Source organism: Triturus cristatus, chromosome 9 (assembly GCF_964204655.1).
Source record: "Triturus cristatus chromosome 9, aTriCri1.1, whole genome shotgun sequence".
Taxonomy (NCBI): domain Eukaryota; kingdom Metazoa; phylum Chordata; class Amphibia; order Caudata; family Salamandridae; genus Triturus; species Triturus cristatus.
Window position 1 is genome coordinate 1,132,064,163 of NC_140592.1, and position 26,962 is coordinate 1,132,091,124.

Here is a 26,962-nt window from a genome sequence, read left to right on the forward strand (position 1 = left end):
CCCACCTTTGCATCGGACATTGTAACAAGAGTGCCTTTCTTCACCGAGAAAGAAGCTATTTTGAAGGCCTCACTAAGCAAAACAGAGTTGACTTATAAGGGACATGCAATCCAACTTTATCAAGACATTGCCCCGATAACGCTACAACGCCACAGAGACTTCAAACCAGTCATAGATAAGATATGTGAATTTGACATTAAATATCAATGGGGCCACCCTTTTGCTTTGATCTTCACCTGGGAAGGTAAGCGTCGGTTATTACGCCTCCTACGAGAAGCTAAACAGCTACTACAGCTTCCAGTGCCCTTACACGAGGCCAGTCCCTACCCTCGACCCACCCATCTCATCTTGAGAACTTGCACGCCCGGAGTGGTCCATGGTGTCACGGCCTAGATTTAGGGGCTGGATTGGGGAACAGTCCTCCTACCAAGCCAAGCAAGGTATTATTCAGCACCCACGGTCCATGGACGGTGTGCACTCGCCCACCTCCTCAAGCAGCCTCTGGATGACGTTGGCCAGTCTCCTGTTCTGATTATAACACGGATAGTCTGCCCGTACCAAATAAACCTTTAGTACGGCTATCTTACGCTCACATGTCCTACATTCCTGGCAGCGATGAACTCAGACTCTGCATATACAGGCGCTCCGACTACCCTAGCGCTGCCATTCTATACAGCTAGTGTTTTATTCCACTGTGATAACATACTACAGAGGACCCGCCACTATGATGGACTGGGACTCTGCGGTGTGTTCCTTTACCCGCCCTGACACTCGCTGGGAGTGGGGGACGGACTCTGAGATCCATGTTGATTTTTCTGTTTTATGCCCACCCTGTCCAATCCTAACCTTGGGATAGTGACTTCTCCAGAATGGTCCGTGCTTCGGCCATTGAGCTATTCCAAAACTGGAATGGATTTTTGTTAGCCCTGTTGGCCTCTCATTGTTGATGGTTTTTCAGTGTTTTATTCTTTCTCTCTTACACTTGGGGGAGGGCAGGGGGGTGGAGGACAGGTTTATAATGGATTGCTCTCTATCAGGGGTTGGCTCATGTGCGGGGTTCATTGCCACTTTTTACTGCTGCCTCTATCCTTGGCCTTTATCTTCCTGGGTCCTTTTTGCTCCCTCCCCCATATAGACGATACATCTGTTATTCGCCATACCTGCCTGTGGCTCCTCCCGGAACACACGTTGACCCCTGGGGACGACACCTCTGCATAACAATCTTATTGTAGCAATTGCCCCTTTGCTGTTGACAATGGGCACCACCTCTTGTATCAAATTTCTCTCCCTTAATGTGAGGAGTCTCAATGCTCCAAATAAAAGGCGACAGGTCTGAGCTATTTACTCATTCAAGACCCAGATATTATCTTTCTACAGGAGACTCACCTCTTGCAGTCTGACACACATCACATGGCTCATCCTAAATCCCCGCTAAATTTTGAGCATCTTCCCCAACAAAGAGTGCTGAAGTTGCAATTCTTCGCAAAGTGGTACTTCATCTTGTTAGCTCGCAGGTGGTAAGAGGCAGGGAAGGCAGGTTTTAAAAATCGTGAGAGGGATAGACTAAGCCTGGGGGGTGGGGGGAGATTATTTTAATATGGTTTGGGACTCTTACCTAGACCGCTGTTCTACATCCTTCCAGGGTACCGGAGAGATGTCTGCGGCACTGAAGACAGCCTTCGCAGACCTGGGTCTTGTAGACGCCTGGCGCTACCAATTCCCAGACACACAAGATTTTTCTTATTACTCTCATGTTCACCACTCATTCCAGCATCTTTTACCTTTTTCGCTCTCACTCCCTCATACAGGACCTAGTATCTGCCCTGATCTCCGACCTCTCCATCTCGGATCATGCTCATCTGGAAGTGCTATTGCAAGGACATGCCAACATGGCACTGCCCCGACCTCTTTGGCGACTGCCCCCTATATCTTACGTGACCAGGTCAATATGGCCGAGATACAGCGAGAGATCTTGGCCTACTTCACCCCCAATGACCTTCCTGAAACCCCGCATTTTGTTCTGTGGGATGACATCAAGGGGCAGTCCGGGGCATTATTACCTTAATTGCAATAGTGCGCATTGGAGGCCTGATTAGTTTAAACTAGCCTGGCTAGTGACATTAAAGCGCATGAGCGATTTGACCTCTTGATGCCCTCTAGAAACAACAAACGGCACCTAGCTATACTCCGAGGTCAACTGAGGGTGCATTGGACAAACAAGGCGGAGCAGACACTGTTAGCACTGAAGCAGAGATACTATGAGGGAGGAGATAAAGTGAGGTTAGTCCTTGCCCGTCGATTATGCTGGCGAGTAGTGAAAGCACATATTGCAAAGGTTAATTTGTAGAGGGCACCTGGGCCATATCAGAGCACGACAACAAGCATTGTACGCTTTTTATACAGCTCTATAAGAAAAAGATCCCTCCTCCCTTGGCGAAATTCAATCTCTCCTCTCGGCCTGTCCGGGGACCCCCCTTGAAGCACCAATCACGTTGACTGAAGTCCAGCGGGAGCTAAAGGGTCTACCAGTTAGCAAAACTCCGGGCCAAGATGGTCTCCCGGTCCTTTTTTATCACCTGTTTGCGACGTTACAACTCGTTCTCCGATAGCACGGGCCCCACCTCTACAATGTCCATGGCTGAGGTAGCCCTCATCCCTAAGCCTGGTAAGGACCTTGCACTATGTTCATCATACCGCCCCATCGCACTCATCAACATAGACGTTAAAATCTATACTAAAACTCTGGCAAATCGTTTGAAACCCTTCCTGCCCGGACTGATAGACCCGGACCAGGTCGGATTCATACACCTGCATCAGGGGGCTGACAACATACGTCAAGTTGCTAATTTAGTGAAAAAAGCTAAACGGAGGGATATCTCTGCTTGCTTTCTCTCGCTAGATGCTGAAAAAGCATTCAACCACGTTGACTTGGTCTTTCTATGGGCGGTTATCCAGAAAATAGGTCTGGGCCCAGTCATGATCTCTCAAATCATTGCCTCCTATACGGCTCCCCAGGCACAGGTCAGGGTCAATGGCCAGCTCACCCATCCCATACATATACACAGGGGCACCAGGGAGGGATGCCCTCTCTCACCCCTGCTTATCGCCCTTGTGGTCAAGCCACTGGCAATCGCTATCCGCCAAACAGGGGACATCAGGGGAATCCCCTTTGGGGGCACTGAGCACAAGGGAGCACTATTTGCAGATGATCTCTTACTCACCCTGACTGACCCTAGGAATTCTGTCCCTGCACTGATATCACTCCTTAGCTCCTTTGAGGCAGCCTCAGGTTTTAATATCAATCTGGCCAAATCCAGGGCACTAAACCTATCGATCCTAAACAAAGATATGCCATAGTTGCAATCACTCACCCCTTTTCAATGGGCACAACAGTCACTCCGCTACCTCAGTCTGAACTTAAACCCCTCCTTATCAACTTGGGCAGGTAAACTGGCCGGAGTGTAGGAAATCAGTACTAGAAGAACTACAAATCTGGAAATCGCTCTTAATCTCATGGCTTGGGCAACTTAACGCGATTAAAATGTCTATCCTGCCGAAAATCCTATATATATTTCAAACACTACCAACCCCTGTACCAAAAGCAGATATATTGCGCCTGCAGCATGACCTTACTACGTTCATCTGGGGCGGGAAGCGTCCAAGATTCCCAACAAACTCCTTTGCTACCTAGGGATTGGGGAGGTCTGGCATGCCCCAATCTCCTGAAGTACTACTGGGCATCACGCCATTGATTCATCTCGGAATGGGTGGTCCGCAAAAGCGAGAGGTGCTTGTTCCACATGGATCGGGTGATGGCCTGCAGACCGCTCTGGGACCTAGTTTGGCTCCTGCGGTACGCTCAGCCTCGTAGTGTTTACATAGCTATCCCCACGAAAACAGAGCTGGATTTCTGGGACTAGATTGCAGTACAAAGAGGCCTCACTTCTTTTCCTTCCCCCAACACTTTGATGGCACATAACCCTGACTTTCCCCCGGCTCTACAGCCACAATCCTTTTCGGCATGGATAGAGGGCGAGTGCTGCACGGTCCAAGATCTCTTTGAGGGAGATAAGTTTAAAACCTTCTACCAATGTAAACGTGCCTACCATCTACCTGACAAGTCTAGATTGCAATATTATCAAATCCGACATTGGCTGCTCACACCCTTAAACAGCCAAGGGGCATCCCGGCCACTTACCTCCGTTGAATCGTTAGTGCGCTCCTATGATGGCTCACGGGGCCTGATCTCTCGTACTTACCAAGTACCACAACATTCTACCCTGATTAGACTTCACAAACACAATGGCATGCAGAAGCTGCAGAAGAAATCCCTTCGAAACAATGGGAGTAGCTACGGCGTGACATTCCTAAAATTCATAGAAGCATACCCCAGCAGGAAGCTGCCTACAAACTTATGACTAGATGATTCTACAGTCCCCAGTGCTTACAAAAGATGTTCCCTGCCTTGTTGTGTAGTTCCTAGGACCCAACAGGACCTGCCCGCTTTGGATGATCTAAACTGGAGGCTTGGTGGGCAAACAGACTCTGGACACCCCCACAGGATTAGTCAGCAGTTAGAGCAGCTGGCTCTATGGTGCCACTACCACCCTTCTGTATTCTACAGTGGTGTATGTAGTTTCTGGCAACCACTGAACATGACAACCCTGATTCCTAAGGTATTGTGGAAACAATACGGTATCTTTCGCTCAGTCACTCGTGCTTTGCTGTTCTCAGAATACACATAGAATGACGATTGGAACGGTTTCAATAATTATTTCTTGGTCAACCGTCAGTCTAGTGTGAAACATATTAGCTGCGACAATCCAAAGACAGGAGTAGACAAATATAATCGCTAGTACCAATATCGTAAAAAGTAGATACATTTCTACCATAGTGCTAATAAGATGAATAAAACCAGTAAAAAAACAATAGCATTGGCGTACTCCTACGATGGGTAGCCTACCTAAATGTACCTAGCCTAGGTACGTGGGAAAAGCCTGTGTATGTAAATGTCAGGATGGATCCTAATGGAGCCAAGAAACCCCCGGGGAAGTACTAACCCCTCACCTGATGGTTCTGAATGAAAGACCCCGTCTTTGCATCGAGGATGGCACCCCACAAGGGATGTCAGGTCTCAGCCTATCGAAAGATCAGCCTGCAGAGTCTCAGTCCAGCCTGGAAGGAATTCTCCTCTCTTCTGTAAGGGGGAGTGAGGGTCTTTTATACTAAAGTGGTCATTCCAGGGTTTTTCCAGAATAGATGTTTTTAAAATATTCACTAATTCTTTGCTAATCCTTTCCTAAACAAAAGCACTCATGTACAGCTGGCTGTTGGCCATGTATGAAAAAAGTGGTGACCCTTATTCAGAATAAATCTACTGTGCCTGAGGACATGTTTATCTACGTCAGGTACAGGAATTAAGATAGGATACCGAGAGCCAGGTTGTTGAAGAGAGAAGTAAGCTACTAGGTAAAATGCCCCGTGTTTTAGGACTTATGTCGCGTGGATGGGGCACAATGTAAGTAATCGGTATGTACATGATGGGACTGTCCTAAACAACAGGACAGCCTCCCTCATCCTCCTGCTGGCTCTGTCAAGACGCAACGGGGAACTTTATACATATCTGGTGGCCCTGTCCATCACGGACTCTCTACTAGAAAGAAGTTCTGAGCTACATCAAAAACACCATTGGCTTCCCCATACCGAGTACATACACTGTGGTACTATTGGGAGTTCGGCCCTTAGCGTTCACCGCCATGACCCACTCCGATTGGCCTCTTATTTCACATATGCTTAATGCCGCTAAACAGCTACTAGCCCTCCACTGGAAGAAGCTCGCTGCACCCTCTAACGCCCAATGGTTTACTCGTCTCTGGCATGTTATGGTGATGGAACTTCTTTCATATCAAGGGACACATACTGAACCTAAATTCACACATATTTGGACCCCTTTTCCGAATTTGAAGCACACATGTTTCGCCCCTCCTCAACTTCGTGCTCTTGAACTTTTTGAAGACCTGTCCTGTCAATAGCCCAGGTTGTTGAAACCTCACAGGAAAGTCCCCAGCCTGATGCTACGGAGGGCTTGATACCCACCCTCTATGGGGATTCTTGTTTATTCTCACTCGGGACAACTCCCCCACCCACGCATCCATCTTCTTCCATTGGATCCTTCTCATTTCTCCTCTTATCGTTCCTTTTGACCGCCACAGCTAGGGGCCTCTAGCAAGGCACAGTTATGCTTCTAGCAGATATATTAGAAAGGTGATGCATAATGTTCCGTTGCCTTCATACTTGTGTAGCTTCAATGCAAAATGTACACTAGTGCAATGCCGGTCTTATGTCCTCATGCTGTGGTATACGATTTCAATCTTTCAATAAACAGATTTGAAAAGAAAAAATGGGCAATGACTTGACAAAGCAGATATACAGGGACATCTATGCACAAAACAGCTTTGGTTGAAGTGATGAGGAACAGCATGAAAGAGGGGAAGCATTGAATCTGCATGTAGAACCATAATATCTTGCTATCCTCGAGTTCATCCTTCAAGAAAACTACAAGGCAGGATTAAATATAACTAATAATAGTTTTTATTCAGTGTTGTGGATTTAGATATGCTTTTATGTGACTGAGGAACGAGTTGCTAACCTTCGTTAACGCCTTATCTGGTAGAGACTATATCTAGCCATAGATTCCTTACCTTTGAATGTCCCAGGCATCAGAATGAATCCGGAAGATTTTTTGTGAGCAGTACACCTGCGCACCAGAGGGTGGTGGTGTTTGGCTCCACGTGCGTCGTCCGCACCGTGATTTCCACAGCACCTATATATGCACAAACTAGGCGCGCCGACATCAGTTTCTTTTCACAACTTTCCACGACAGAAGCACAGAGTCTTAAACAACTGACCACTGGTGTGGAAAACTACGGCCCTGAAAAGAAATAGCCCTGTCCCTAGAAATCAGTTAGCAGAGCAAGGAGGATGGGTGATTCGGTAAGGAATCTACAGCTAGATATATTCTCTACAAGATAAGCTTTTACCAAAGGCAAGTAACTTGTTGATTTGATAGTTACTATTAGCCACAGATTCCTTACCTTTGAATAGATACCCAAGCAATCTCTCCGCGGAAGTGGGTCTCCAGACCAATTTCACACAAGGAAGGCCTGCAGGCTCAAACGGGCGAAGTGCCCATCTCTATGGACCTGGCATTCCAGACAGTAATATTTGTGTCAAAATCGGTTTTATTGAATTTTTCTCAGGGAGTGCAATAAGCGCATCACATAAGCAAAAATCGCCATAAATACATTTCGCCCAGTTACACAGATGGCAATTGACGGATACAGCTTTCACAAAAAGGTCCATGGCGAATTAACGTTGGCATATGACACAGCTTCAACGTGGCACGTCGCTTTCATACCCCGCGTTGCGTTACAATCTACCCTACCTTGAGAGGAACAAAAACAGAAAAAAAAAGGAAACTTAAGTGTACCTAAGAGAAACTAAGAACAAAACCCTAATTGAGATGTCATGGTGCTAGATTGAAAAGAAAAGACATAAAATAAGGGAGTAGGTGAGCGCAGGAAGGAGCCCCCAGGACTCTACTCGGGGGATTGCCGCACCAATAGGAGGACCTGTACGATTGGAGTAATTTAATTAGGAACAGGTTGAGGGCTCTGAGTCACGGGTTGCAAGCCATTAAAGGAAGCCCCTCTGATAGCTAGGTGACCAGCGAGGACCAAATGTAATCAAAACCTTTCCTGGTGTCCTCAATTATATCAGTCATGCACTCCAGGGATAAAACCTTCCACAGTCTCGCATGCCATTGAGTTAAGGATGGGGCCTCGTGTTTCTTCCATGCCGCAGTGACTGCCATTTTGGCGGCCCCCAAACAAAGCCACATCACTGATTTGTCTCCCTGCATCTGTCGTTTCAGCTTGGGATCACGGTTCCCAAGTAGAACTTGTTCCATGGAACTGGGGATGGGATAGCCTAAGATGAGTTTAATTTGGGACAAGATTTCCTTTCAGAAAGGTTTAATAACAGGACAGTCCCACCATATATGCTTAAAATCGCCTACCAGCCCACAGCCCCTCCAGCACCTATCCGACGAGCCGGGGAAAATCTTATGGAGTTTCTGAGGGTACAGGTACCAATCATACATGAGTTTATAGTATGCTTCCCTGAGATACATTGAGCGGTTGAATTTCACAATGTCTTTCCCCAAGTGTTCCCAGTGCTTATCCTCCAGAGGAGCCCCTATAAGAGCATCCCAAAAACGTTTGTAATGTGGCATCGCTCTAGGACTCATCGATTGGATCAAAGCATAAAGATAGGAGATACATCCCTTGGAGGAGGAGCCAGACTGAGCGAATTTCTCTATAGGGAGCAACTCCTGTTGCCGTTTGGATGTGGATCCCCCCCCAACCTGACATCGCAAATTACTGTTAGCTCACGTGTTGTCCATGTCAGGCGCCAGGGGTAAAGGCTCACATGACGTCCGGGCACCAGTGTCCCATCCAAATGCAGAAGATGCAAGTCCTCCACTCCATACAGATCTCCAAAACATCCAACCAGACCTACTCTTGGGTGTAGGAGAGGGGTGAGTAAGAACAGCCCTCTCAGGGCAGCCGTACCTTCTGTCAAAGGGATGCCCGGGGGGCCATCACTCCAACAAGACCTGGCGACGGGGATCTCGCTGCTCTCTCACACACTGGCCTCATTCTGGAGCTTTCGCATTTTTCCTGTCCATTCTGCACCATTGACCTATGCTGCATCGATCCGGACAGCCTTCCCCTTCTGGATCTGTTGAAGTTTTGACAAGTTCCAGACCCAGCAAATCTACCGCCTCCGAAAGTTCCACGCAATGTTGCTGCTTGTTTTGCCACAGGAAGGCAATCCCGAAGGGATATGTCCATCGGTACCTGACGTTCTGCTCCCTGAGATGTTCAGTAACAGGTCTGAACTGCTGGGGACGCATAAGAATGGCCTTGGCTACATCCTGGTAGAGGGTGCACGTGGTGTTTTGGCAGGTAAGTGTGTCGGAGGCCCCAGCTTTTTGCAGGACTAGTTCTTTTATCTTGAAGGAGCTAAACTTAGCCAGGACATCCCGCGGGCGACGGTTCTCCCCAAGTAGGCGCGGGCCAACTCTATGTACTCTCTCCAACTGGACCTCCGGGCCATCCTCCCCGAGGGCAGAAGAGAAGAGGCCCACCATGAATGCCTCCGAGTCTGGCCCCTCGCATTCCTCCGCCAGGGCCCGGACTCTTATATTGTCGCGGCGAGAGCAGTTTTCCAAATCCTTGCATTTGAGTAGGGAATCTCGTAATTGCCTGTGTAGGTCAGCTGTGCTTTCTTCCAGGGATTTAATCTTTCCCACCACCTCCTGTTGTTGCGACTCCACATCAAGTGTACGTGTACCCACGGAGTCCACATCTCCTTGGACAGTCAATAGCTTCTCACGCACCTCCTTACGAAATGTTTCGAAGGAGGCTTCCATGTCTGCCTTGATGTCCGCCCTTAGCTCAGTGCGCAACTCCTGTTTGAAGTCGCGTAAGGAAGACAAAAGATCTTCTCATGTCAACGCCATGGTCGCTCCCTCCTCGGTCTTCCCCCAACCAGCCGACGTGAAGTAGTTTGAAGCCCTGGTACTGGGGTTCTTCTTGAGTGGCATAGGGGGCACTCGGCTCGGTCAGCTCTCGGGCGACCCCCAGGAACGTGAAATTCGCACCTTCCCAGCAACCGCTAGAAGGGACCCCCTTGCTCACTCCTCCGCTCTAGGTGCCAGTCTACTCCTCCGCTCCAGGTGACATGCCAAGTCCGCTTCCTGCGCCCCTTATCGTCAGCCCGCGGGAAACAACAGGCTCAAGAAATGATGGTAGCCAGAGACCCCCTCAGCATGCTCCGTTAACTCGCCCAGCGGGGTACTTATCTCTACTTCCAAGCGTCTCCCAGGGGTCACACGCCTGCAAGGAAAGGCACCCCCCGGCAGCCATGTTGGGGTCAGGCCCCCTTCTGCTATGGAATTTCAGTGTGGGTCAGCTGTCCTCCTCATATGGCTGACTTTTCTCAGGACAGGGTCACTTTATATGTAGCCTCGTGGGGAGAGAGGAATGTAACCCCTCCAGAGCTACCCCTGGAGCACCGCCAAAAACCCCAAGGGAGATCACATACTCACTCCGTGTGGTTTGGTTTGGTCCGGTCCCTCCGGACCCTGCATCACTCGGCAGCCAGCTGGGCTCTAAGCCGAGGGGCATGACATCTGTGTGCAAGGCGGGCGCTACAGACCACGCTGCCAGAGCCGGCCGGGCGCGATTCTCTCTCTGCAGCCGTCCACCATTTTGTGAAGCTCCGTGGCAAGCCCAGTCCGGTCCTGCGCACCTCTTCTATTCGCCACCGGCGGCTACCGAGCAGCCCAGGAATGCAGGCGCGCTCCCCCGCGAGCGCCAGCGGCAAGGTCCTCTGGTATGCAGCTGCTACAGCCGCCACGGGAGCTCCTCAATCCTGCGCCCTCACTCTCATATCCCGGGCGACCGCCATTTCTTTTAGCGTCTCCGCTCCACCACGTCACCTCGGGTCTCAGCTGAGCGCTCACCAGGCTCCCAAACGTTGCCAACTAATTCCCTGCAGTCAGCGCTGCTGCTGCAGCTCGGAGCAGCATCCGCCGAGCCGATAAGATGCCTTTTGCCTCACAATCAGCAGGGCCTGGGAAGGAGCCGATCGGAATCACGTCCGATCGGCCACGTTAGTTGGCCACGCCCCTTCAACAGTAATATTTGGTGAACATGTGCAGGGAAGCCCACGTTGCTGCCTGGCAGATGTCCAGGACCGGAACTCTGCATGCAAACACAGGGGTTGCAGCTTTAGCTCTAGTGGAATGAGCTAGCAAACTTTCAGGAGGTTGCTTTTTGGACAGTGCGTAACAGATTTTGATGCAGAGTATGACTCATCCAGAGATGGTACGCTTCTGCATGGCCCAACCCATCTTCACACCAATATACCTCACGGAGAGCAGGTCATCTACCTGGAACTGTTGAGTTCGGTGAAGGTAGAACAATGCTCTTTTTGGGTTGAGGTGGCGGAGTCGTTCCTCTTATTTAGAGGAGTGTGGAGGTGTATAAAAGGTAGGCCCTGTGATTGATTGGCCTACATGAAATGGGATGACCACTTTCGGTAGAAAGGTAGCCATTGTGCGAAGCACCAGTTAGTCAGGGTAGACTGAGAAGTAGAGCGGCTTGGATGACAAGGCCTGCAGCTCACCCACTCTACGAGCAGATGACATCACTACAAGAAAGGCTGTTTTGTCAGAAGCCTGAGGGGACAATAATGGAGAGGATCGAAAGGAGCACACATTAAAAGAGTCAAAACCAGATTAAGGTTCCACTAAGGCATAAGAAATGGTGAAGAAGGTAAAAGAGGGACAAAACATTTTAAGAACCTATGTACAATAGGGGACTCAAACAATGAGGGTTGGTCAAGCAGCAACAAAATGAATGAAGGAATGACTATTTGAATAGTGCGAAAAGCTATTCAAAATTGAGGGTCCCAGGGCTGTCAAAGAGGTAACCGGGAGGAGGAGGAAGAGGGAGAGAGGGCCGTGTTTGGCAGAACCGGTTTTTAGGGATTTGCGGAAGTCAGATTCGGTATCTATGTTTCTGAGATGAAAAGGAACGCGGTCTCAGATTCTGGCTGTGCAAACTAAGGAGGAGGTCCCATGATGTCAGATTTTTTTTGTTTTGTTTTTTAAGCGGGGTTGCTATGAGGTGAGCTTTTCTGGAAAGTAGATTTCTGCTTGGCTCTAGTGGCTTGGCCTTGGAGACGTGAGGTTTCATCCAGACCAATTGTTATCGCTCAAAAAGGAAAGAGGTTAGCCATTTGAAGGCCATGCCCCTGACACTACAGTTAAAGTGTTGTAGAAGGATATCATGGGTACAGTGCCTTAAGCCGGTGACAAGTCTAGCAAAATGAGTGTGGCATTGTTTCCGTTGTCCAGGGACATTTTTAGTGAATCAGATTTCTAGCAGCGCTGTTTTAGTACTGTGTCGCAACCGAGAGCCTGATTGGGAGGGGTGCAGAATGTGACTGGTTTCTACAAATTCAAAGAGTTGTTTGTTTACTATAGATTCCAGAATTTTTGTGGCTGCTTGGATAAGGGATGTAGGTCTTAAGTTAGCGCGAGTCCTACTGTCTGCTGTGAGTTTCTTCACTATCGGGATGACACTGGAGACCAGAGTACTCGGATTTCCACTTCTCCCAGATGCTGCCCAACCCCAGGGGTGACGCATCTGTCAGTATTGTGAGATCAGGTTTGAGAAGGGAGGGGTCTACCTCTGTTTCCATATCGGCGGATTTCGTGCCAGTTTGAAACGATGAGTTGAACACCTGTGCATTGACCTTAGTTATTGGTCTCCTTATTTGTGGGGGGCATGGGTCTGGTGGCAAGTCAGAATCACACAATAGAAGGAGACTTTTTAGTTCTTCCTCATTAGAACAAAAGGCAGAAAGAGCAGATATACAGCCCTTAAGAGTGCCCAGAGCACATAAGGAAGAGTAAGATTTCAGAAAGGGGAGCACAAAAGGTATCAATGACAGTCCCACACACCATACCACAAATTATTTCCAATGGCAGGCATATACCATTTGGTGGCCTAGCTGCCAAGATGACATTACAGACACTTTGGGGGGGAGGGAGCGGAGCGGTCAACTCTCCATGCAAGAAGGCAGTGAGTAGACAGGTTTGGGTGGAGAACCCTCCCCTGCTGATGTGACATAAGATTCTCTCGAGGAGACAGCCTGATCAGAGGATCGATAGCCATACTCAGTAGCTTGGAATACCAGACTCTCCATGCTCAATCCAGAGCCACAAGGATAACTTGGGCTCTGTCGTTCATGATTTTCTTGAGAACTCTGCGCAGGAGTTGTATGGGGAAAAAAGCATAAGGGGGCCTGAGCTCCACTCAAGACGAAAAGCGTCTCAAAGCAACAGCCGCCTTGGAATGTCCAGCACGTGAAACTGCTGACACTGCGCGTTCTTGGGGAAGGTGATTAGATCTAGCCAAGGCTCTCCCCACTGTTGAAAGAGACCTTGTACCACCTCCGAGTGGAGACTCCATTCGGGATCTGCTAGGCATCGATGGCTGAGTTTGTCTGCTCTGACGCTTAGAGGGCCCACCAGGTGTTGAAACACCAGGGACATGCACTACTGTTCCAACCATGTCCAAAGACATAGGGCCTCTTGACAAAGGGTCCACAACCCCACCCTGCCCCGTCTGTTGTAGAGTACCACATGGCGATGGTGTTGTCTGTGATCACTTGAACTAGCCTTCCCTTGAAGGAGGGTAGAAAGGCTCTCAACACCAGTCGGATCGCACGGAGCTCCAGCAGGTTGACATGGAGTCTGGATTCCACTGGAGATCAGAGACCGCTGATCTCCACCTCTCCTAGTTGGCCGCCCCACCCCAGGAGTGACGCATCTGTCACTACTGTGAGATGTGGTTGGGGAAAGGAGAGAGGTGTGCCTCTGACCTAATCGTGATTCGTTAACCACCACTGCAGATCTTTCACAGTTCCCTGCAAGAGCTGGACCATGTCGGAGAGGTTCCCTATATGCTGTACCCATTAAAACAGCCTCAGGGTCTGCCTCACCGAAAGGACAGAGGCTGAAACATCGGTATCATAGCCAGAATACCCTGGACTCGCCGCTCGAGAGGATAAGCACAAAACTTCACTGTGTCTAGAACAGCTCCAATGAAAGAGCGTCTGAGAGGAGTCTGGTAGGACTTCGGCATGTTGATAGTGAACCCCAGCGAGGGAAAGAGGTTAGCCGTATTCTGGAGTTGGAAGAGGACAGCCTGGGGCGAGCCCGCCTTCAATAGCCAGTTGTCGAGATAAGGGAAGACTGGCACCCCTGATCTCCACAGGGGAGCTGCAACTACCGCCATCACCTTGGAGTACACCAGAAGGGCGCTGGTAAGGGCAATGGGGAGCATGTTGAACTGAATTTGCCTCTGGCCTACCATAAACTGCAGATAGCGCTGGTGGGCAGGCAGGACAGGAATGTAGGAATCCTGCAAGTCTAACGTTACAATTCAGTCTCCTGCGTCCAGGGCATGCAAGGCCTGAGCCAATGTGAGCATTTTGAATTTCTCCTTCTTGAGGAAGAAGTTGAGGGCTTGTAGATCCAGAATAGGATGAAGGTCTTTGTCCTTTTTGGGAACCAGAAAGTAGCGGGAAGCGCAATCACAGCCTACTTCTAGCTCCGGAACACTCTCTACGGCTCCCTTGGCCAAGAGAAACACAACTTCACAGAGAATGGACAGATGATCCATCATCAGCCGGTCGGGAGATGGTGGCATAGAAGGAGAGGTTTTCATGAAGGGGAGGGAGTATTCCCTTCGGACTATACACAAAACCCACCTGGCCGATGTAATGGACTGCCAGTGGGGCGCAGGTGATGGCAAATCCTGCCACCAAGTTGACGCTCATGGTGGTAAAGGGACACATTAGGAGGGTCTGGAGGCTGCAGCTGCCAGGGGGAAGAAGGGTGGGGTTTGGGGACGGACTGACAAGATAGGTGGCTACCCGAGCCATGAGGTCTGTGGGCACCGCACCCTCATCTACGCAGAGGATGGGGAGCATGTGCAGCTCGGTTCCTGGAAGGGAATTAGTGCAGTTGGAAGCCTCTTCTATAGCCAAGAAAAGAGCGAAAAGCGGATTGGAGGTGACGTGGGGTCACAGAAAGGCCCAAGGACTTGGCTGTAGTCCGACTGTCTTTGCAGTGCTCCAGCAACAAATCTGCCTGGTCTCAGAAGGGATAGGTGCACTCGAAGGGCATGTCCATAAGGGATGCCTGGACATCCCCCGAAAAGCCATTCATCCTCAACCAGGCATGGCACCTCAGGGCTATGGCCTAAGAAACTTCTCTGCCCAGTGAATCAGTCGTGTCAAGTCCATAGTGGATAGTGAACTTTGTTGCGTTTCTCCAACTGGCAACAGTGTCACCAACCCAAGTAGCATTACTGCTGGAGTAATTGAATTAAGGTTTTATTGCAGCTAACTAGGTCGGGTTATGTAGCACACATAAGGGATAGTGTCCGATCTATGTCTCTCAGCGTTCTCCGCCATCCTGGGCTGTGTTCTTCTCTTGCGCTGCGTCAGCGTCCACTCTTGGCCCTCTTTGCTTCACTCGTCCCCTCGGAAAAAGAGATTAAGGAGAGGCTGTCAGCAATATGAACTCTGCCTTCAATTACAGTAGACTGCAGTGTAACCCCCCCCCCTCGGTTCTTGTGTGACATTTTCCTGGCCCAGAGTGAATCCCGGTGTTACTCCACACTGTCGGAGAGTGCAAACATAAAGGGGGACCTTAACCTCAGGTGTCCCCCCCCCCCCTTGTGGCCTTAATCTGGGGTCGGGTCTTCAGCTGGCTCGGAATCACTAGTGCCCCAACTCCGGAACAAACCCTTCAGTGTCTGAAGGTGATAGAGGATTGTGGGAGCACTTGCGCTACTGTGTCCCACAGTGAGTGGAAATAATGGACCAGTAGGCATGAAGTGTTCACTGATCGCAATGCCAGGCTGGCAGGAGATAATATCTTCTTCCCCAAGGAGTCTAGCCTCTTGGATTCCCTATTCAGGGAGGCGGGGAAGCGCATTAGGAATGTGCCATGGGACGTTGAGCTCTCCAGGGTAGGATGTTGGGTGAGGAAGTTTTGTTCTCCTCAAGAGGGGAGGTGACTGCGGGCGATTGTCCTATTCGCAGGAGCGCCTGTGTCAGGTTTGGACAAAGTCCCAAAAAAGACATCAGTGAGTAGTGGTTTGGATGTGGAGACTCCTGGTAGCAACACTATTCATGATGTCAGTCTTGACTGCCACCGAGGGAAACTGAAGGTCAAGGTCCTCAGCCGCCCTCCACACCACCATTGTGCTGGGGGCTCCCTCCTCCATAGCCACAGTAGGGGGAGAAAGCATACCAATATCTTGAGAGGTATTCAGTCCACTGGCTTCCCACAGTTCCTCACACCAGTCCATGCTAGAGTCTTCCTCATATGGCTGGTATTCTCCAGGGTCCAGCGACCTCTCCCATTCTTCGCCTAGTCCTAACCCAAGGAAATGGGGCTCAGGTTCCGATCTAGGAGGCAAGGCTCCTTTCGACACCGGAGTTGGAGCCAGGCAAGGCCCATTCGGCTCTGTATCAGAGTCGGGGATTAGAATGGCGTATCACATGGCTGATAGGGCTTTGTCGACATCGCTAAATTAGCATGGCTAGTGCCGCCACGATGCTGCTTTTGTACACGTTACTACATAACATTATTTTGCAAGACTGTTTATGCCTTTCACATGAGAACTGTCGGCTGTGTTCGTTTTTTGCAGTTTCCTGGGGTTTAGTCTGAACACTGTGAGCAAGGTCGGTAAACAAATCCTCTTGTTATTCTCTTCTGGTCAGACCTTAGCACCTAGACAAAACATACCACGGCAGCTGCGGCCGAAGACTTGTGTTTTGATACTAAGGGGATGCAGGGTTTGGGGAACACACTTGGAGAGGGACCCTTCCAGGGAGAAGAGCAACACCCAGCTTCGATGTAGAAATCTCATCACGATTCCTGAGAGATCATGGAGTGTTCCTAGGAACTTCCTCTCGACCAAGACCTCGAGTGACGCGGCATCGCATGCCTGGCCACCATGAGCTTGAGGGACCACTCCCGCAAAGACTTCGGATTCATGGCAAGGCAATCAGAGCATGATTTCAGGTTGTGGTCCTGCTCCAGACACCACAGGCAGACAAGATGCTGGTACAGTACCGACATCGCCCAATGACAGGCTCCGCAGGGGTTCAATCCGGCTTTTCTAGATAACAAATACACACCAGTAAGACAAACCTCAAAAACACTCAACTAAACTTCGAAAAAATGCAATCCATCAGTGACTGAGGGATAACTCTTCTCTGGATCAACGCTGGCTGGTGCAGAAAGAAAAGAACTGATTTCAGCGTGCCAAGGTGATGCTTGTATACGTACCACGGACGTCACTTCCAGCGCGGACGATGCACGCAGAGCCGAGCAACGCCACCTACCAGGGCACAGAGGTACTGCTCACAAAAAATCTTACGGATCCTGTCTGATACATGGGAAATTCAATGGTAAGGACTCTGCGGCTAGATACAAATACAGCTATCGTGCACAATTATTAAGTTTCGCTCCTCATGCCACCTGCATCCTTAAAAAAAACTGTGCTATCACTCACCTGGATGTAGGCTTTTTGAATTGCGACTAATGCATCCCCAAGAGGAACAACAAATTTCTCAAGGTGTCTTTCATGAGAATATGGTTGAATGTCTGGGGAATCTTCGGACCGTAGCTCTATCTGTGCAATCAGTAGGTTTGAAATAACCTGTTGCACAGCCTATAACAAAGAAAAACACAAAGAAAGGTACATATAAAACACTTGCTGGGGGTGCTCAGTAGTCTGAAAGCTAACAGAGAACTCCAGATTCCGACACATTGTGTAACTGATGGACTACTCCTTTCTCCTTTTGGAAAGGGGCAAGTAGCCACACCTAACAGAAGTTTAAAAAAGTATTTAATTTAGTTTCCAGACGTTTTACAGGTGGTACTGTACACACAAACATGCCAGTAGTGCTAAAGCAGAAGTTTAATTTACACAAGCATATTTATCTTTGATCTAGAGTAAACAATTATCGAGGTAAATTGGAAAATTCCTCTAATGTTGCACAATTGCAACTGAAATACATATACAGGTATCTTACCAGTTAAACATATGACTAGTGGGTATGCCTGAACTGCAAGTGATGCAGTCCATAAGTAGTGTCGGTGTTCTAAAATCAAATGCAGACTTCAAAGTGAAATTAAAACAAATGTGACCGAACTCTATCTGACTGGATTTGTGAGGTAAACATTAGAGCAAGTCTCAAAGTATAGTCTCTGGTACTGCAGAAGAAGAAATGTTGACATGCTTGGGGTCTACATAAATGTAAAGCCACCCACCTGTGTACAAGGCCTTTTCTGGCACAGACTGCCATGGTCCTGTCATCTCAGATGTAGAAGAAGGGGGATCAAGAACCAGACAGTACTTTCTCGAATTTAAATGGTCAGTCTCAGACACTAGATTGGTTGGAACTAGTACCTCATAACTATTGCATTTTTTTTAAAAAATCTGATAAAGGATGCTGTAATGGGATATACTAAGTTCCAGGATTTGACAGCTCATTTTCAGATAACCATCTTTATACTTGAATCATACTCATTTATTTGACACAAAATCGGCACTTCGACAAGACATGCTTTACCACAGTAAAAGAGACTACATACTGTCCTAGAAAATTTGGGCAGTAGGCAGATAGATGTTTGCGGGTAAGATGCATAGAATCTGGAAAATAATCAGACCAAACAAACAATTCTCAGTGGACATGCAGGATAAACTAATAGATTTTTACACATTTACATTAGGGAATAGTGGGGAGGTACAAAAGACTTGCAGGCAGCTTTTAAAGGGCGATATGGAGCTTACTCATGAGGTAACATTTAAGTAGACGGAATGAGCAGAAATATGAAGCAATATCCGGAGGAGACGAGAGGTTTTGATTAGATGAGCGAAGGCTGCATGAAGGTGCATCTTTATCCAACACTCCAGTTAGCTAGTTGGGGGAAAGACCGTCTACACCTTTGAATACAAAAATGGGTACTTTGTGCATAGCTCTCATCTCTATTGATAACCAGACAATTTTGCACCACTACAGAGATAATGAGTGTGCACAGCCTGGCAGTTGCTGGTTGTGCTGCCAAGGTTGGTCGCATGTATGTTCTTAAGGAATAAACCAAAAGACTATGAATTCGGGTGGAAGTGGGCTTCTTCAATGGTGATGAGGATGGGATGTTTAATATCCGACCAACCCTAAATTGCTATTAAACGGTGGGCAAGTATCAGGATGAACAATTCCACAGCATTCGTGTGGTGCACTAGTTCGGTTTTATTGCTGTGTATGTGAGGGGGATTTTGGAAAGGGAGATATTTTGTATTGTAGTAGATTATGTAATAGGAAATGTGCATGTGAGAGTAGTCCTAGCAACGCTTGCTAGGCGATGAATTAGAATATGGAATGTAGACTGGATGGCTTTGAGTGTGCACAGCCTGGCAGCCAGTGTGCTCAGCCTGGCAGATGCTGGCAGTGTCTTAACAGGGTTGGTTGCAGGCATATTCTTAAATAGTAACCAAAAAGAAAATCAATTCTGCTGGAAGTGTGCTTCTTCAACCACTTAACTGAGCAAACCTGCTGACTTTCTCAGGAGACCAAATGACTGAGGAGCAAGACTCAGTCCTTCTTGAAACAATGACATTTAGAACAATGTGATCCCTGTATAATCCTTCTGTGGGATTACCACCAACCTAAATAACTCTCCCCGGCCTCCTCTCTTTTACAGCCATTGAAAGCTCATCTCTTCCAAATGTGCCTATTACAATCCCCCAGACTACCCTTGTGGGCCGTTAGCCTGACAGCCATTGAAGCGTGGAGGGGACCAACCATACATACTGTCCTACAAACTGTATTCCTCAGTTATATCATGAACTAATATTGCTTTACTACTGCCTTTCGGTCGTTCTCTGATACTTTTTGTTGCATTGGGAAGTTCTGCTCCGCAAAAATGTTAAATAAAGTAATAAACAAGAAAAGAAGAAATCCCAAAATGCTCAACTGGCACATGAGTAGGATTTGCGAGTAAAGAGCACCAAGATACGTGAAAATATTGATTAGAACAACGGGGTTTGCAATGACAAGAGTAAAGAATGTAGATGGTTGAACGTTTCAAATACAAAAGACAGGTCAAGGAGTATTAGTTTACAAGACAGTTAATCGTGAATATGAAGTTGGAAATATAACAAAGTGCAGTTTCAGTGGAGTGTAGAATGTAAATCTTGTGGCTAACAGTCATGTGTTCATCCATGTCAGGCAAAAAATATCAGTGGCATCCACTATTTTGAAGGACCTTGCTTGTTTCAATAGAAGGTGTGGTGACATTTCAGTTCTTCTTTCACATTTTGAAGATCTCCCCTTATCTCCTAAACATTTGAGAAGAGGTGCCAATTTCCCCTGACCAGGGCAGCAGGGCACAGTAGGCCTCACCTGGGGGGAAGGGGAGTGGGGTAAGGGCCATTGTCCTCACATCACTTTATATCAGCGACACTTACTCAGGGGGTCTGCAAAAGTTATTTTTCAAAACAATGAAAATTGAAAAATGTTGAATGCTCTGTAAACGTGAAGAAATTTGAAATTGGTGGCTACAAATTAGGGTGGTATCCTTTGCTCGAGTTATGGGAGCAGTACAAGTACAGAAAACGGATTTCAGTATGAAGACAACTGGTGGACCAAAATGAACTATTGGTATACAACCCAAAAAAGAGACAATGAATTAAGAGCACAAAAGGGAAAGTGATACGCTAGAAACTAACATATCACTTTGTCTTTTAGAAACAAAATTACTTTTTGGAAAGTTTCAACCTTTCCTTTAATACAAATGTGCAGTTCTGTACATTCTTTGTTCATGAATTAAATATTTCATAATTTGTGCATTTGTTTGATGTGTACTTGTTTCTGTTCGATTGTGTATTGTTTTGAGGTTCAAATCGTTGGAATTGCTTAGTCTGAGGTAAAGGGCTCCCATTTGTGATACAGTGGGGATTCACAGAAGTCAAAAGGTTAAGAACCAATAATTTACATCATTCCAGCTGTTTCAGGGTAGTGGATTTTTGAACAAATATCGTCATCAGTGCTGCAGTAGATATTGACGACAGTCAAGAAAATCAAACAATCAAGAGGGAAGTTTGTGCACCTGTAGGAGCGTGGACAGAATGCATGCAAGTGGATATGGGACGTGTGTGCAAGGAGCACAATTATAACCTGCCAGATATATATCTCGCTTTTAACCCTAAACTGCTCGGCCTTTTCTCCCCCAGTGCTAAACCCTTTTTTTGGCTATTTGGGGGAGTCTGTGCTTAGGGCTCCATAACAATTTTTTTCCACATAAGGTATCCATGCCAAAATTACGTCTTTTAAACATCCTGGGGAGTCTAAAGGTACCAAGAGTTTGTGGATTCCCCAGAACGGGACCGACAAAATAGGCAAAATATAGCTACATTTTGAGTTTTTGGGAAAAATAGGAAATAGTGGTCTGTTTTTTCACCTCAAAAATTCGATCAATTAATAGTTTGTTGTGATAAAGTCACCATCTTCCAAGCTTTCAGGAAGGTGCAGAGCTAAAAAAAAAAAAAACAATTTTTTTTACCACAGTTTTGGAATTTTTCAAAGAGATAGCTCATTGTTCCTATTTTTTGTGTTCTCAACCTACTTTAAGTTTTGGGTGGAAACCAATGTGAAACCCATGGGTGGTCCAGGAAATATATAGAATTCTGAAAAGTCTGAATTCAGCAAGGGGTAATAAGTATAGATCCCTAAAGGTTTACTCGAACAAACTGTTGAAAGAATAGCCATTTGTGACAACATTTTCATCTGAACCTTTTTGTCATCATCTCGGATTAACAAAAGCAATATACCATTATGTCTACTAGACTCTACTATTGCGGGGAATTATAGGGTTTGTAAGTCCCCTAAGAACCCAAGGTACCCAGAGCAAACAACTGGGCTGCCCCATACAATGGTTTTTCATTGTGTACACAGTATATACCAATTCATATGGTGAAATATGGGTATCAAGGAACCTATGTATTTCTGAAGTGGGCACAAGATATGGGGTTTAGAAGCAATGGTTATTTGTACATCTCTGAATTTGTGGGTACCCATACTAGCATATGATTTAGAAGGTATTTTTCAAAATATCTTCTTTTTTACACACTTGCTTACATTTCGAAAGCACAAAGCCAGTGAAATCCAATTGGCAATAACAAATGTTCTACTATTCAATGCTCCCACATGTCTTCCGATAAAAATGGTACTTCATTTGTGTGGGTAGGCCTAATGCCTGTGACAGGAAACACCCCAAAAAGCAATATGATATACATCACATTTTCCCACTCAAAACTGACCCATTTTTTCCAGTGTGGGTAGCTGTGGATTTTGGGTCCTAGATCAGACAGCACCTGAGGAAACCTAGCAAACTTGCACATTTTTTAAAACAAGACACCTGGGGGATTCAAGGTGGGGTGACTTGCATGGCTGTCACCAGTTTTTTTTACCCAGAATCTCTTGCAAACCTTAACTTAAAAAAACCAAAAACATTTTCCTCACACTTGTGTACTAGAACGCTATGGAATCTGCGGGGAGCAAAAAACTTCCTTTCACCCAGCATTCCCCCAAGTCTCCCGATTTCCAATCAAAACTGACCTTTTCTTCTTTTTTGCAAAGTGGGTAGCTGTGGATTTTGGGCCCTAGTTCAGCTAGCACCTAGGAAAACCTAGCGAACCTGCACCTTTTTGAAAATTAGACAACTAGGGGAGTCCAGGGGTGACTTACGTGGCTTTCACTAGGTAATTTTACCCAGAAGCCCTTGCAAACATCAAACTTTGGTAAAAAAATAAATAAAACTCCTCACATTTCTGTGCCAGAAAGTTCTGGAATCTGCGGGATGCCACACATTTCCTACCACCCTGAGTTACCACATGCCCCGATAAGAACAGTACCCCATCTGTGCTACGTAGATAGGTTAACAAAAGGTGTAGGTGCTGTATTGGAGGCCATGCTGTGGCGCCACCCACGCAAATCTATAACCCACAGACATGTTTGAAAACTAGACAACCAGGGGATTCCAGAGTGGTGTGTCTTGCGTGGATCCCATGAGGTTTTCTAATCCACAATGCCCTGCAAACCTCAAACTTTGCCTAAAATTACTAATTTTCCTTACATTATTTTGATGGAAACGCCATGAATGTCCAGGAATACACAAAAGTCCTACCACCCTGCGTTAATAAGGTCAATGCCTTGCGAGGGGACTCCACTGACCAGGTTTGATCTGTTCTGGTCGCTGGCCCTAGGCTCAACCACACAAGTGGGGTAATGCCGGGTGGTAGGAATTTTGTGGATTCTGGAGTTTTTTTCACAGAACTATAGGGGAAATGCATGATTTTAGGCGACATTTTGAGGTTTACAGGGCATTGTGGGTTAGAAAATCACATGGAATCCATGCAAGGCACCACCATGGAATCCCCTGGTCGTCGAGTTTTAAATAATGTCTGTGGTTGGTAGGTTTCCATGGTTGGCAGCCATGCACGGCCATAATTCTCGTAGCTACACCTATTGCTGATCTCTCCACGTAGCTTTATAGGGCCTTTTGTGTCAAAGTCTCTTGGCCTACCCACACAAGTGAGGTACCATTTTATCGGGAGACTGGGGGAGTGCTGTGTGCTACGAAGTGTTTGGCTCTTCACAGATTACAGAAGTTTGCTCACAGAAATGTGAGGAAATTGTGTGTTTTTAGTAAACGTTTGAAGCTTGCAGGGCATTGTGGGTAAACAAATGGTGTGGGATCCATATGAAGTACACCACTGTGGCCTCCTCTGGATTTCTAGTTTTCAGAACTGTCTGGGTCTGGTAGGTTTATTCAGGTGGCAGCCTACTCAATCCCAGAAAGAGCAGCCATTCACCATTTTGGGGGTCAGCCACACTCTCTTGGTCCATACGCAAAAAAACGACACACTCAAGAATCAGATGTCCACTCCCTTGCCATTGGGATTCGATGCTTAAGTCCGCAGGGGAGCACAAATAGTGTTGTTCTAGTGTCCTCATTTTGTAACTACCTTCGCTGCACAACATCTTTCTTACTCTGTATTTATGAATGTACTTCTATGGAACGATCTGTAAATATATATGTACTTCCATGGAACGATCCGGCATTATATGTAAAGTACTCGGTTATCTTCGGGTTTCGCTAGCGCTATATAAAACCTATAAATATACAAATAAATAAAACTCCTGCTGACTACTGTCGGAATTTTTTTAAACCACACTATCATCAAATAAATTTGATGGAATCTTCGTTTTCATGTCTTTGGGCCCAGCAGACAGCTTCATTTATTGTGCAGAAAAGATAATGTTAACTTTATTGATAAAGTTCTTACAAAAATGCGAGCCCAGTTTGTGTTTTACTGGGGATGGACCATTAACTTTCCAGTATATCGTAGTTTAAAGATATCAATATCTTTTTAATGCTTATTTGGATGATCGATTGTCTGCACTGCTCAAAAAATGACTCCGATCTTAAATATCTAAAGACCTCAGTCAGTTTACTGAACTGTGAGCCTATTAGATGGAAATATCTCTTACTATGACAGAGAGGTAACGTTGAAAAGGAGTTAAATTTAGAGAGGCAATCCTTGGAATTGGCATCTTAATTTGAGGAAATAGGGTCTGCGTTTCATTGTTCACTCTCATGATGTGCACAAAACACTTTCAAGAACAAAAAAGGCCTTTTGCTCATAACATTAAATTATCATCATACATCCTTTATTTTGGTTTATATAAAACCATAAAAAGTCAACATACAAGAAATACATTCATTAAAAATGTCAATACAATTTTTTTTTAAATGCACATGATGTAAAACTTGGTAATAATAAAGAACAAATTACATCCATAAAATATCTCGAGACATTATACAGATACAAATAATCTATTTACAGCAATAAGCCTTGATCTAAAATACCATACTGATGAGAGATATTTTGCAGTAGACAATATGATTAGGCTACTAGTATTTGTTTTAAACACTCTCAATGCAGTATAACGCACCCTAAAGCCCACCAATTTACAAATAGGCACAATCCACCATACACATGGTCTCTTATAGGTGAGATAAAAAATAATAAGTGTTCTATAGCGTCCACAACCCCACAGCTTATAGGGCAAGTGTTTGACACTTTAGTATTGCCATTCTAGTAAATAAAAGCATATAGAGGCAAAGTTCGATTCTAAACTTTATCTTTATATGAAGTACTCGTGCATAAGGCTTAATAACCATGTCTAGATGATAAAAGCAGCTGTCAAAATACCCAAGGCAACTTTTGAAAATGTCTTCCTTAGTACATAGTTCCAATAGGCCATAGAAATGGTTTATCTTGCATTTTGTGGGATCTCAAGTGGACAATACCAAATATCTCCCAGTCCCAATATAATTAACCCCTTTTTTTATTTGGGCACCCCAGGAGATCTTATCTACACAGGAGCCCACCAGTAAACATTGTAACCATTCCCTATTTGGTTTTAACTCGTCAACTGTCCAAACCCTTATCCAATATAGAATTGGTTTCAATACAACAATGTCTGCAATGGATCTAAAATTAAGATCCATTTGAATGGGCAATGTTGGCATGCTATGAGGTAATCTGAGCAATGATTTAATAAACGTTTTCTACATATTGCAAAGCAGCCTGGTTACAATGACTCTATATATCTCCATGCGTCAGCCCCAAACAGCGCCACACCCCCCCCACAGGCCTGGCTTTTATATATTTCGATAGGAGGAGAAAACAAAAAAGGAGGCTCTGGTCACAAATCTTATAATAGAGTCAGCATATTGTTTTAAAGGTGGTCTACTCTTTTACATCAGGACAGGCCATCTATGGGAATTTTCCAAACGAATGCCCACATAATCTAATTTATCAACCTGCTCAAGAGCTTCCTCATATATTAAAATATTTGTTTTCATCTTTTTCCTTGGGTCACCAAAGACCATATACTTAGTTTTGTTTTGAATCATTTCCAATCCATAGTCTCTACAGAATGTTGAAAACTTTCTAGGAGTATCAAACCTTGTGGTGATTTGCATAACAATAAGGTGTCATCAGCGAATAGTAAACATGGGACTTTCTGATTACTTGTCATCGGGTAATCATTCTCAGAATCAAAAAGATATGATAAGTACCCATTTATGTACAAGAGGAACAGTGTCAGAGCCAATAAACAACCTTGGCGTACTCCTCTTTGGGTCGAAAATTCATCTGAAAATTCGCCCGCCAGACCCTATCTGATTCTTGCAAAATTGCCAAAATATAGCTCTTTTACTATAGACAACAAGCCTACTGGGACACTTATCATTGCCAATGTCTGCCATAATTTTGACCTTGGGACAAAATCAAACGCAGATAGCAAGCCACGAAAGCAACAAAAAGTCTCCCGTTTTCAATATCCACCGTTTACCAGTTAATGGCAAGAAAAGGTACGATCTGCTCAAATAAACTAATTTTGTATGAAAACCTGCCTGTAAATGAGAAAGTATCTCAGAATCATCTATCCAATCTGAAAGTCTACTAAGAATTTGATAAACTATTTTCTGTATGTTATCGATTAGACTTATGGGTCTATAGTTACCTAGAACAGCTATGTTCCCTAACTTATAAATATTGATTATTAAAGCGCCTTTCCAGGAGTTAGGAAGTAGCCCTCCTGCCAGAACAACATTAAATACGGAGTTAAAATATGGGCCCCAGATCTGGAGTTCACTCGAACAGGGGTCTACAAGGATTCTAAACTACGGGCTTTCCCTGGTTTCTGTGCAAGGATAGTGTCAATGGTTTCCTTAAGGGAGAACAATATTGAATCTTTATCGTTCACATCACTATTATATTGTGATGGAATTTCTTGTGTGTCAATTATTGAGTATGTTTCCTCATAAAGACTCTCAAAAGTGGAAGATCCACTCTCCAGGAAAAATGTGGCAATTTGGCCTTACTTTGTCAGTGAGCCCATGATGGGAGACCAGCTCTTAGAAACGCCTACTATCTTTGCTCTAGATGCCACTAATAATATGTCCCAAAAAGTATCATCATACTGCACTTTGCTCTCTTTCCTAGCAAGCATATACTTCCATCTGGCTGGAGCAATTCTACGTCTATCCTTGGATTTTAAGGTAAATTAACAGCGCCCTGTGAACTTTTGCACCTGGCTCCAAACCACACATTTGACCTATCTTTTTTGGGTCCGACTCTCTCCCAGTAATGTTTAACAATAA

At 46.0% G+C, this 26,962-nt stretch overlaps 1 protein-coding gene across 2 annotated transcripts in view; it reads right to left on the reverse strand.

The window, feature by feature from the left end:
- Nucleotides 1–26,962, reverse strand: part of FANCM (FA complementation group M) — a 797,274-nt gene that overhangs the window by 604,816 nt on the left and 165,496 nt on the right. Inside the window, exon 4 of one of the 2 annotated variants that reach the window (XM_085627037.1) lies at nt 17,235–17,393. The exons of the other annotated variant lie outside the window; for it this stretch is intronic. Within the exon in view, the coding sequence (XP_085483163.1) occupies nt 17,235–17,393 (159 nt within the window). The remainder of the gene's footprint in view (nt 1–17,234; nt 17,394–26,962) is intronic. 2 annotated transcript variants of the gene reach the window in all.